Below are 13,075 nucleotides of genomic sequence, written 5' to 3'. Positions count from 1 at the left end.
TCCAAAAAACGTCCCCACAACTAGCGATGTCCAAAAAGTTGTTCGTCCCATGGAAAGCCCCAAAAGGTTAATGCTCGATTTCTCTGCTCTGGTTCAATAAAATTATTCCTCCTTTTTCGTGCAGCCTGCAGGCATCCAAGCGCACATATCTGCCAAATTTCAGGTGCATACTTACTTTACAGGTGATGTAATTCACCTGTCCACTTGTGTGAATGCGTGCTGGCTCGGCCGTTCCGCACTGTGAAATGTCCTAGCATTTTACACACAAAGGAAATATGAATTCAAAAAGTCACCCCATCTTCCCCATATATAAGAACAAATAGCAGCACCACACAGAAGTCATTTCAGTTTACTAGCCGTACTCTTAGCACGGACTTGTAGCCTATTGTCCATACCGGCGACAGCACTATACACCACCACAATCAAAATGGAAGTCAAAGAAAAACAATACAGACGAATTGAAAGTCCGTGCTGAACAAAACTTCCGGTCAACGGCGCAAATTTGAATGAATACAAACAGCAGACGCAAACGTAGGCACCTTTTAATACACAATTTGTACATAGCACTAAGGCGCCATGCCGTAGTGCTATGATGGGCACTTTTTCTCTAGCTCTGAGAAATCTGCAAACTGAAGAAAGTAAAACAGAACATGGGCTGGAAGTTGATGCACCTTAAACAAGTATTCTAAGGGCTACAAAAGCAGATATGCACACGCAAAAGCAAACGTACGTAAAGAGCAACTTGGATGACAAAACAAAAGGCGAGATGAGCGTACGCTGCAGACACGCAGTTTCAGGTCATGGATTTTCTTCAAGTTGAAACCCCACTCTCGGAACAAGCTTCAGCGACATGTTATCAAAACAGAAAAAAAATAGTTCTACCAGGCGAGAATAAAAAAAAGTGCGAAAAGGCCCTGCAGTATGTTTAAATAAATAAATAAAATAAACCAACATACCTTGACAACTTTGCCTATGCGGAAACCCAGGGATGAAATAGGAGGCTGCAACAGCTGAAACCATGAATTAAACGCAGCCTTCTCTCCTGCGCCTTCTCATAGCACAGCGAGCGAACGCTCAAACATACACGTTACACCCTCGTAACGATCCTGGGAGTTTTATTTTCTTGTGACTAAGTGTGGGGATAAGACTGCTTGAAGCTAGGCGGGAGGGGGGACGTCTCGAGGCTGGTGCAGTGGCGCGCTGCATCCATGGTGCGGCAGACCGCGCATGCGGCACAGTCCGGCGTGAGAGTCGAGATCAAGGCACGATTAATCCGGTGCGGGAGAGTCAGTATAGCCACGCGAACACTGCACAAACTACACCGCTGCGACAGGATGGCTGGGCGGTGGCGAAGTAGGTAGAGCAGGCTAATCCATGGGCACTCGCAGAAAGAGAGTGGTGGGTCTCCGAAGGTCCTTCCCGCCTATGACCGTAGTTGAGAGCCACGCTTCCACCACCAACGCGCTGCAGTCGTCGGAGGCGCTGAGGAATGCAGGTGCGTATGAGGAGTCGCCTATTGCCACGAACTCCGCCGCCTCGAACAGCGGCATCAGTAGGGCCGTGAAGCTGCGCAGAGGACTTGCGATGCGCCGCCGCTGCATCAGTTCCAAAAGGAATGGTATGGGCGCGCCGAGATGCGCGGGAAAACTGCCGTGAATCCGTAGCTACGAAGTCCACGACAGCCCAGTTGCCGTAGTGATAAGAGCAAGAACTGCCGCGCGCTGGGGCTTGTGCTAGAACGGCTGAGGCAGCGCGAATAACAGCGCGCAAAATGGCTTCCGTCCAGCGAGGAAGCCGGGCGAGCGACGGGAGGCCATTACTGCACTTCTGCTAGACAGCGGCGCAGGCGCCGATAGCCGGAGATGCCTGGAGGGGCCACCACACAATGTTGCAGTTGGACGGCAGCAGGGGAAACGCTAGAAGACGGGAAAGTTGGTGACCGCCGCTTACGGCGGCGCGATGAAAATGGAGACCGCCGCCACCTGCCTGCAGCATGGAGCCGACGGCCCACGTGCAAGAAACGCATGCGCCGAGAGAGATGCGGGGCTAACTGCTTCCTTCGGCTGTTCGAATGAAACTGCCGTTTCATCTCTCAAAACGACGCGTGCAAGAGCAAAACCTCCTCTCGCCGCAGCTTGTGGCGCGAGGGAGAGATAAAAGAACGCGAGCAGTCGATTTTTGTTTCTTGTTGAAAATCATTGGTCCCAAAACGTTATGCCCAGTTACCTTTCTGGGACCAAAATCCATTAACTCGCTTTTGTTGCTGCTTAAAACTGCAGAAAAAACGTTTCTAGACCTTTAGTGGGAGCACTGCCTTTTTGCTTGTGTTTCTATGTCTTGCCTCTATGGTCTGGAAACGTTTGAGAAACGTCGTACTGGGACTGGGACATTCCATCCTTTCTAGGCGCACATGGGGAGGTCTTGTGCTTGTTGGGGCCGGCTCAGTAGCCAAGCATGTTCGAGCAGTGGCGGAGCAATCAGAAACTCGTCACCGGAGACGGCCAACTTGCGTGCCGAGCGCGAATTCGACGCATCGTCCCAAGGAAACGGCGTCGAGTGCCATGGAGGGCGGTCTCGGACACCCACACCAAGGGATCTGGGAACATCAGCTCTTGAATGTAGGGTCTGGATGAGTCCTAAACAAACAACCATTTTTAGTCGAGGGTACATATATGTCGGCAGTTCGAACCCATGTCGAGAGGAAGCCTCCAACCTGAAAAACGGCGTATTCTATATATGCAATGCGAAATCGCATATGACACCTCCCAGAACGCTGTACGACAAATGGTTGCCCTGACCGCCGCCGAGTCCCAATGGATTCCGGCCGACGATTAGGGGAATGAATGGGGTCAAGGCTAAAGCCTTGGTGCAAATAAAAGATATATTTCTCTCTCTGGAGGACGATCGCTCATCTCCCCTCCTTCCCCTCCCTCCCATACTCGCTGATTTCATAAGATCAGCGAACCTTCTCATTTATTTAGGCATCCTCATCTATAACTACATACCGTTTTATGCCCTGAGGCAATCAAAATCGCACTAAAAAAGTCCCTGCAGCTGGCTGGGGTTAACTCTGAAGCCTTGAAATACGAGGACTGTTAGAAAAGTATCCGACTTTATTTTTTTTTGCGAACACCTGATGGATATGAAACAAGCGCGCTTACAGCAGCCCACCTTGAACCCTCGTGCGCATGCACGAATTTTTTCCCGCCTGCCGATAGCGTCAGTCGCTGGGAAGCAGCGTTTGAGTGAGGGAGTGCGCAGTGCTCTCGTCGGTTTTTTGTTGCAAGGAAAATGGCGGAGCGAGAGGAGCAGCGCTACTACCTCAAATTTTGCCAGAAACTTGGCGATAGCCAAGTGGAAATTATTCGAAATGTTCAGACGGCTTTCGGTGATGATGCTATGAGCAGCACACAGATTAAGCAGTGGTGCAACTGGTTTAAAGACGGCCGCACATCCGTGGAGAGAGAGCCACGCTCCGGTCGGCCATCAACATGCCGAAATGACCAGGTAATTGCCGAAGTGAACGCTGTGGTGATGCGGGACTGTTGTGTGACTATCCGAGAAATTGCGGAAGAGGTGGACATCAGCAATTTTTCAGCACATTCCATTATCACCGAAGATTTGGCCATGCCCAACAAACACAAAACCTCCTCAAAATCTCCCAAAAATAACCCATCGGGACATTTGGAATCTCCCCAGGAGGTGCTCATTTTTCCCGAACACATCCAAAAAACGTCCCCACAACTAGTTGTGCGTCCCATGGAAAGCCCCAAAAGGTTAATGCTCGATTTCTCGGCTCTGGTTCAATAAAATTATTCCTCCTTTTTCATGCAGCCTGCAGGCATCCAAGCGCACATATCTGCCAAATTTCAGGTGCATACTTACTTTACAGGTGATGTAATTCACCTGTCCACTTGTGTGAATGCGTGCTGGCTCGGCCGTTTCGCACTGTGAAATGTCCTAGCATTTTACACACAAAGGAAATATGAATTCGAAAAGTCACCCCATCTTGCCCATATATAAGAACAAATAGCAGCACCACACAGAAGTCATTTCAGTTTACTAGCCGTACTCTTAGCACGGACTTGTAGCCTATTGTCCATACCGGCGACATCACTATACACCACCAAAATCAAAATGCAAGTCAAAGAAAAACAATACAGACGAATTGAAAGTCCGTGCTGAACAAAACTTCCGGTCAACGGCGCAAATTTGAATGAATACAAACAGCAGACGCAAACGTAGGCACCTTTTAATACACAATTTGTACATAGCACTACGGCGCCATGCCGTAGTGCTATGATGGCCACTTTTTCTCTAGCTCTGAGAAATCTGCAAACTGAAGAAAGTAAAACAGAACATGGGCTGGAAGTTGATGCACCTTAAACAAGTATTCTAAGGGCTACAAAAGCAGATATGCACACGCAAAAGCAAACGTACGTAAAGAGCAACTTGGATGACAAAACAAAAGGCGAGATGAGCGTACGCTGCAGACACGCAGTTTCAGGTCATGGATTTTCTTCAAGTTGAAACCCCACTCTCGGAACAAGCTTCAGCGACATGTTATCAAAACAGAAAAAAAAATAGTTCTACCAGGCGAGAATAAAAAAAAGTGCGAAAAGGCCCTGCAGTATGTTTAAATAAATAAATAAAATAAACCAACATACCTTGACAACTTTGCCTATACGGAAACCCAGGGATGAAATAGGAGGCTGCAACAGCTGAAACCATGAATTAAACGCAGCCTTCTGTCCTGCGCCTTCTCATAGCACAGCGAGCGAACGCTCAAACATACACGTTACACCCTCGTAACGATCCTGGGAGTTTTATTTTCTTGTGACTAAGTGTGGGGATAAGACTGCTTGAAGCTAGGCGGGAGGGGGGACGTCTCGAGGCTGGTGCAGTGGCGCGCTGCATCCATGGTGCGGCAGACCGCGCATGCGGCACAGTCCGGCGTGAGAGTCGAGATCAAGGCACGATTAATCCGGTGCGGGAGAGTCAGTATAGCCACGCGAACACTGCACAAACTACACCGCTGCGACAGGATGGCTGGGCGGTGGCGAAGTAGGTAGAGCAGGCTAATCCATGGGCACTCGCAGAAAGAGAGTGGTGGGTCTCCGAAGGTCCTTCCCGCCTATGACCGTAGTTGAGAGCCACGCTTCCACCACCAACGCGCTGCAGTCATCGGAGGCGCTGAGGAATGCAGGTGCGTATGAGGAGTCGCCTATTGCCACGAACTCCGCCGCCTAGAACAGCGGCATCCGTAGGGCCGTGAAGCTGCGCAAAGGACTTGCGATGCGCCGCCGCTGCATCAGTTCCAAAAGGAATGGTATGGGCACGCCGAGATGCGCGGGAAAACTGCCGTGAATCCGTAGCTACGAAGTCCCATAACTACAGCGCAAACGACAGGACAGAGATGAAGAAGGGACACCACACAGCGCTGACTCACAACTAAAGTTTATTGGATGCCAGAAGGTATAAATACCTCCCTGGCGGCCAGAAAGAATGCAGTCGACACTTACATGCGTGACTGACATAATAGTGTACCAGTCATATGCCGCCGAGCAAATCACATGCGCGAGAATACAATATAAGCAGTGACAGAATACAATATAATCAGTGAGCAAGCACTTGTCAAAATTCGCAATCAAGGTATCTTCTTTCTTTTTCTGACAACGCGACAGATGAAGCACTGATGCATTCTTCCGAGAGCCTACCTATTAAGTGAGCTTCAATGATCTCCCTTGCTAACGAGTCACGGTTCTTTTCTAACACTGCACTTTCCTGATAGTTTGGCGCACAGACGTAGGTGTCATCGTCATCTTCATTGCCTTTGCAGTGCCTGCAATGTTTCGCCACGTGGCCAGAGATAGCGACACGGGAGACATTATACTCATGCTCTCTGAGTCTTTCGTTTAAACATCGGCCGGTTTGGCCGATGTATCGCTTACCACAAGACAGTGGCAGCGAATATATCACCCCTTCCTGGCAAGGCACGAACTGTTTTGCGTGCTTTATCGGGCACTTGCGCGATTCTTTAATCTCTGAACTGACATTCTTAATCAGGCTGGACAGTCGTTTGGGCGCCGAAAAGACGACATCAACGCCTGCATGTTTTCCGATTCTTTTCAGATTGTGCGACACCTTGTGAAGATATGGCACCACAACAATCCTCCTTTTCTTCGTCTCTTTCGTACATTTACTATTTCCTTTTGATTTTAACTTTTCCAGTAGTTTTCCTGCCACGGAAACTAATAATTCAGACGGGTAGCCTGCCTTTGCCAGGCGGTCTACTTGGTTGCTGAAGCTATGCTTCAACCTGTGTTCACAGGATTTGTTGACTGTGTTGCTAAAAACGGTATGCACAATTGCTCTCTTCACCAGCTTGGAGTGAGCTGATGAAAACGGCAAGATGGGCTTAACAGCACGGGGTTCATAAGCCCAACAAACATGAGATGGACTGAAATGAAGCGAAAGATCTAAAAACCTAATAAAATCATTCAATGGTACTTCGTGTGTTAAAACCAATGGTGTGAGGCATTCTGAGAACACCGAAAGGACGTCAGGGAATTGCTGCTCGAAATCGAGGTTGTCACAATCTAAAAACACAAGGTAGTCATCAACAAATCTAAAAATGCTACAAACTCTGGAACCTTCAAATCGCTCTTTCATGCTTCTGTCTCGTGCTGCTAGGAACACGTCACTAAGGAAAGGCGCTAGACATGAACCAATACAGATCCCCTCTTTCTGAATAAAAACTTCGCCATTCCATTCCGCGAAAGTTGAGCCAAGATACAGTGACAACAATTCAAGGAACCCAGTAGTGGAAATTCCGCTCTCATTCTGAAATGCAACAGCACCATATTCATCAATCAGATCGTTAACAGAAGACAAAATTTCTGCTTGAGGAATGGTGTAATAAAGATCCTTTACATCGACGGAAAATCCACAAAGCTTCTTACTGTAGTTACTTTCTAGGAACGCGATAACATCTTTCGAACTTTTTACTCTAAAAGGGTCGTCAATTGATAAAAGATTCAGTTTTTTCTGCAGGAACTTAGCTACATGCTGCTGCCATGTTCCAATTTCCGAGACAATTACACGAAACGGCCACTCTAGTTTATGTGTTTTCGCAGTGAAAAACATTTGCAACCACTTTCCTGAGCTGCTGTCGATCTTACTTGATAGCCTAGTTAATTCCAGCCTATTAGCAAGTTTCTTCGCCTTGCTCTTAACTTTTGAGGCGGACACATCACTGCGTTTTTCAAACATCGCAAGAACAGCTTCCGATGCTTTCGACAAATATACGTTCCTGTCCAAGACAACAAAACCTCCGTCCTTATCAGAAAGTAGCAGAGAGAACGAGTTCTCTTTCAGCCAACTAACCGTCTTATGCAGAGGTAGCTTCGTCCCCGATGCCCTGTACCTCGTTAACATGTCCACACCTTCCGAAATGCAACGGTCCACCTCAGCTCTGTCGGCCTGCTTGGAAACTTGCTTTACCATGGCTAAAAGTTCCGGTCTGGATTTCTTGGGCTCCACAGCAAACTTCGGTCCCAGCCCCAGGACTTGCCTGACGTACCCAGGAAAGGGGATGCTTTCAGTGGTGTGGATCTGTTGTCTTGTTGATACACTCTTCTTCGGCAGCAGCGCACGAAGGCCGGCAGCAGCGCACGAAGATCTGTATTGGTTCATGTCTAGCGCCTTTCCTTAGTGACGTGTTCCTAGCAGCACGAGACAGAAGCATGAAAGAGCGATTTGAAGGTTCCAGAGTTTGTAGCATTTTTAGATTTGTTGATGACTACCTTGTGTTTTTAGATTGTGACAACCTCGATTTCGAGCAGCAATTCCCTGACGTCCTTTCGGTGTTCTCAGAATGCCTCACACCATTGGTTTTAACACACGAAGTACCATTGAATGATTTTATTAGGTTTTTAGATCTTTCGCTTCATTTCAGTCCATCTCATGTTTGTTGGGCTTATGAACCCCGTGCTGTTAAGCCCATCTTGCCGTTTTCATCAGCTCACTCCAAGCTGGTGAAGAGAGCAATTGTGCATACCGTTTTTAGCAACACAGTCAACAAATCCTGTGAACACAGGTTGAAGCATAGCTTCAGCAACCAAGTAGACCGCCTGGCAAAGGCAGGCTACCCGTCTGAATTATTAGTTTCCGTGGCAGGAAAACTACTGGAAAAGTTAAAATCAAAAGGAAATAGTAAATGTACGAAAGAGACGAAGAAAAGGAGGATTGTTGTGGTGCCATATCTTCACAAGGTGTCGCACAATCTGAAAAGAATCGGAAAACATGCAGGCGTTGATGTCGTCTTTTCGGCGCCCAAACGACTGTCCAGCCTGATTAAGAATGTCAGTTCAGAGATTAAAGAATCGCGCAAGTGCCCGATAAAGCACGCAAAACAGTTCGTGCCTTGCCAGGAAGGGGTGATATATTCGCTGCCACTGTCTTGTGGTAAGCGATACATCGGCCAAACCGGCCGATGTTTAAACGAAAGACTCAGAGAGCATGAGTATAATGTCTCCCGTGTCGCTATCTCTGGCCACGTGGCGAAACATTGCAGGCACTGCAAAGGCAATGAAGATGACGATGACACCTACGTCTGTGCGCCAAACTATCAGGAAAGTGCAGTGTTAGAAAAGAACCGTGACTCGTTAGCAAGGGAGATCATTGAAGCTCACTTAATAGGTAGGCTCTCGGAAGAATGCGTCAGTGCTTCATCTGTCGCGTTGTCAGAAAAAGAAAGAAGATACCTTGATTGCGAATTTTGACAAGTGCTTGCTCACTGATTATATTGTATTCTGTCACTGCTTATATTGTATTCTCGCGCATGTGATTTGCTCGGCGGCATATGACTGGTACACTATTATGTCAGTCACGCATGTAAGTGTCGACTGCATTCTTTCTGGCCGCCAGGGAGGTATTTATACCTTCTGGCATCCAATAAACTTTAGTTGTGAGTCAGCGCTGTGTGGTGTCCCTTCTTCATCTCTGTCCTGTCGTTTGCGCTGTAGTTATGGATCATCAAAAACACCAACTCGCCCAACAAATGCTTTTGTCGAGCTACGAAGTCCACGACAGCCCAGTTGCCGTAGTGATAAGAGCAAGAACTGCCGCGTGCTGGGGCTTCTGCTCGAACGGCTGAGGCAGCGCGAATAACAGCGCGCAAAATGGCTTCCGTCCAGCGAGGAAGCCGGGCGAGCGACGGGAGGCCATTACTGCACTTCTGCTAGACAGCGGCGCAGGCGCCGATAGCCGGAGATGCCTGGAGGGGCCACCACACAATGTTGCAGTTGGACGGCAGCAGGGGAAACGCTAGAAGACGGGAAAGTTGGTGACCGCCGCTTACGGCGGAGGGGATGAAAATGGAGACCGCCGCCACCTGCCTGCAGCATGGAGCCGACGGCCCACGTGCAAGAAACGCATTCGCCGAGAGAGATGCGGGGCTAACTGCTTCCTTCGGCTGTTCGAATGAAACTGCCGTTTCATCTCTCAAAACGACGCGTGCAAGAGCAAAACCTCCTCTCGCCGCAGCTTGTGGCGCGAGGGAGAGAGAAAAGAACGCGAGCAGTCGATTTTTGTTTCTTGTTGAAAATCATTGGTCCCAAAACGTTATGCCCAGTTACCTTTCTGGGACCAAAATCCATTAACTCGCTTTTGTTGCTGCTTAAAACTGCAGAAAAAACGTTTCTAGACCTTTAGTGGGAGCACTGCCTTTTTGCTTGTGTTTCTATGTCTTGCCTCTATGGTCTGGAAACGTTTGAGAAACGTCGTACTGGGACTGGGACATTCCATCCTTTCTAGGCGCACATGGGGAGGTCTTGTGCTTGTAGGGCATGGAGAGAGTTGCGGCGAAATTCGTGCCGAAGTTGCTGATGGTGGAGAAAAAGCAGCTTCGTGTTGAAGTCTCACAGGAGATGCTGGACTCCACAAACAGTTACCCTGACTTCACCGACGCCGTAATCACTAGTGACGAGTCTTGGGTGTACGGGTACGACCCGGAAACCAAATCCCAGTCGTCACAGAGGACGCATTCCACGTCACCAAGACCAAAGAAGGACCGACAAGTGCGCAGCAATGTCAAAGTGACGCTGACTGCTTTTTTGACTCCCTCTGTGTGGCACACCATGTGTACGCACCCCACAGGGTCAAAGAATGACTAAATCAGTACTACAGGTATGTGCTCCATCGCCTACGTGGTGCTGTGCGGCGCAAGAGACCGGAATTAAGGTCAACAAGAATTGGCGCATCCCTCGCGGCATTGCTCCTGCATATTCCTCGCATTTGATTCAGACTTTTCTGGCGAAAAACCAGACTCGTGTAGCTCCACAGGCTCCTTACTCTCCTGATATGTCCCCCTACGACTTCTGGCTGCTTCCTAAAATCAAGAGGTCATTGAAAGGAGCGCGATTTCAGAAAAGAAAGGACATTATGGCTGCAACGACAGCAGAGCTAAATTCCATTCCGAAAAGGGCTTTTTCGGAATACTTCCAACAATGGCAGCACCGCTGGGAGATGTATATGGAGCCCCAAGGAGACTACTTTGAAGGTTATTAGGTTTCTAACGCTCCAGTTGTGCCAGTTTTTTTTCTTCGGCCAAAGGTCGGATACTTTTCTAACAGACCTCGTATATGTGCCGTGCCTTGCAGCCTGCAGCAAAGGTTAAAGGGTGAGTCTACTGAATTTTATCGACCCTATTTTCTTTGCGGCAACCGATAGCTCTTTACTCAAATTACCGTTTAGCCAGCTGTGGTGCCAAGAGGTGCGGTAGAACATTTTAAAATAGAATTTAGTGATGTGGGAACACATCTGTATGAGATGGTAGTCTCATCTGGCAACCATCTGGATTTCCGCCGCGCGGCGACAAACATGGCGGCGCCCGTCGAAGCCGGACCTCTCGCTTCGGGCTAAATTCTCGTTGTTGCTGCCTTTTTCAGTGCGTTCACTGGCCATAAATGGGGCGCCGGTCTTTCGCTTCGTCTCATCTCGCCTATAAGAAAATACATAAGAGATAAATTTGCTTTATTTTAATAATCAGAGTGACGATTCTGCCGCTCCTAGGCTTAAGTGGAGAGTCGGTTTGTTTACAGCAATGGTTCCCGTCCTGACAACCAGATGGCGCCACTATACGCTGAGTTTATTTTTGCGTCTCTGCTAGCATACGCTGCACTAAAAGTGGGAATGTGCCTGCGTTTTGCGTACGTGTAACTATAAATATTCATGTGATTTACAGAAAAAGCGAGCGGTACGCCTTCTACAGTTTACTAGAACAAACGTGCGTTTTTCTCACATGGGGCATACAAATGGTATGTAGTATATTCACTTATGGTTCTACAAAAAAAAGACTACCAACTTCTTGAACAAAATGAACGTTTGGGGTCGCCACCATGCATTTTTACGCTACTTTTAACGCCGAAATAAAATATAAATTCCTGCCTAAACCGGGAGCAGTTCCCTCGTTATTGATGTTATAGGGTGCCAACTACCAGAATATGCCATTATTTATACACCCATCTCGGTGAGTAGACTGACCCTTTAACAAAACTAGCTGGCCGTTTAGCATTGCTGAGCACGAAATATTGTGCGAAAGCACGCTTTTTCTGCTGGTGGGCACCAGTACCTCGAAGCGCGTTGAGGTGTCTCCAAAGTGATGGTTTCGATGTAGTGATTGCTTTTAGTGACGCGACCGCCGGCGGCGGCCTCGAGCGGTAGACGCGGCGGCGCTGCAGTCGACTGCACTTCAAAGCGCGTTGCAGCTTTCGGGCCGTCGTGCAGCAGCGCGACAGCGCACCACTATGGCGGAAGAAAAAGTATATAAGTTCTTTATAATCATCATCCGGCTGTAAATGGTGCAGTTTGGCGTTTTTATGAGGGCGTGCACAAGATTTCGACGAACATGAAAAGCGTTTGTAAGATATAGTGTAGCAACAAACACGATTTTCGCGGACTGCGAAATCGTTGAACGCAATACACTCCTCGCGCATCGGTATGAATATTATACTAAACCTTTTCAAACTGACGGTGCATTTTCATAAAAAAAAAACCTTTCTCCACCACCCTTCTTGCTTTCCAACGCTTAAAAAAATGATTTTCATGTACGCCACATATGCAGTTCAATTGACGGATCAGCTCATGCCGAGACAAAGCAAAAAAAATTAGGATGCCACATGCCGGGAAAATCTCCGGAAGGAAGATTCTTCTACATTGTGCGGATTACCTCCTATCGTGTAACACATGGAACAAAACAAAAAAAGGCAAAGCAAGCAAAGCCCAGGTGTCACCCAACTTGACGCACTTTTGCGTGGCGCGCCCTTAGATTGCATCTAAAGTGCACTAACACAATAGGGAGGCAACAAACAAACACAATTTCACCGGGCACTGCGACAGTCCGACGTCCAGAGGTCCACGACGGTGCCGTCCCGCAGACTGGCGCGCGCTGCCTCGTTGAACCGCGGCTGGGCGAGTGGTCTTGTCCCCGGAATCCAGCGGGCGCGCTTCGATGAAGCTTAAACGGCGGTTCGGGCTTAACGACAGCGGTCAACGCCCTTATATAAGCTTGGTCCGCGTCTGTTTGTTCTACGCGCCAATGTAGGCGCGAACATACAGACAGTATCGGCCGTGCAGTCTCCTTTTCCTTCTCGCGCTGGCCGCGCGTACTCATTGGTCAAAGCCGGGTGTCGTTTCGAGGAGCTTCTCGTAATTTCTGGCGTGGGGCCGCCGCCGCCGGCGTGCGAGTGAAGAGGAGGGGGACATGTCAGATCAGAACAAAGACAGATCTTCACAGAACCACATAAATCTCTGAGTAAAACACAAGTCAGTTGGCGGCAGCTCCAAACAGACACTTTCTTTAATCCGTACATGTACTCATACGGTTCCCGGAGCAGTACAGCCCCGTCTGTTCTCTCTGTGGGCGCCAAAAGGCAGACACACCGCACATCCTATACTCATGCACTCAAGACAAGCCATCGCACAGTCTGCAGCTCTCCACCCAATCTCAGTGGGAGGCCGCGCTGCTCAGCTCGGACCCGGAGGTTCAACTTCGAGTCACAGAGCGAGCCGAAGG

The 13,075-nt window shown here is 48.7% G+C and overlaps 1 protein-coding gene across 1 annotated transcript; it reads right to left on the bottom strand.

The window, feature by feature from the left end:
- Nucleotides 1-587: 587 nt before the first annotated feature.
- On the bottom strand, nucleotides 588-7,656 carry LOC149331120 (uncharacterized). Its single transcript, XM_089555873.1, has 2 exons — nucleotides 6,055-7,656; nucleotides 588-629 (listed from the first exon to the last, which is right to left on the bottom strand). The coding sequence occupies exons 1-2, from the start codon at nucleotides 7,504-7,506 to the stop codon at nucleotides 588-590; spliced, it is 1,494 nt and encodes a 497-aa protein (XP_089411999.1). The 5' UTR covers nucleotides 7,507-7,656.
- Nucleotides 7,657-13,075: the final 5,419 nt, after the last annotated feature.

This window comes from Amblyomma mixtum, chromosome 8 (genome assembly GCF_055824585.1).
Source record: "Amblyomma mixtum isolate Tamu chromosome 8, ASM5582458v1, whole genome shotgun sequence".
NCBI lineage: Eukaryota > Metazoa > Arthropoda > Arachnida > Ixodida > Ixodidae > Amblyomma > Amblyomma mixtum.
The sequence above is the reverse complement of the archived record's forward strand: the minus strand, read 5'-3'. Positions and strand labels throughout refer to the sequence as shown.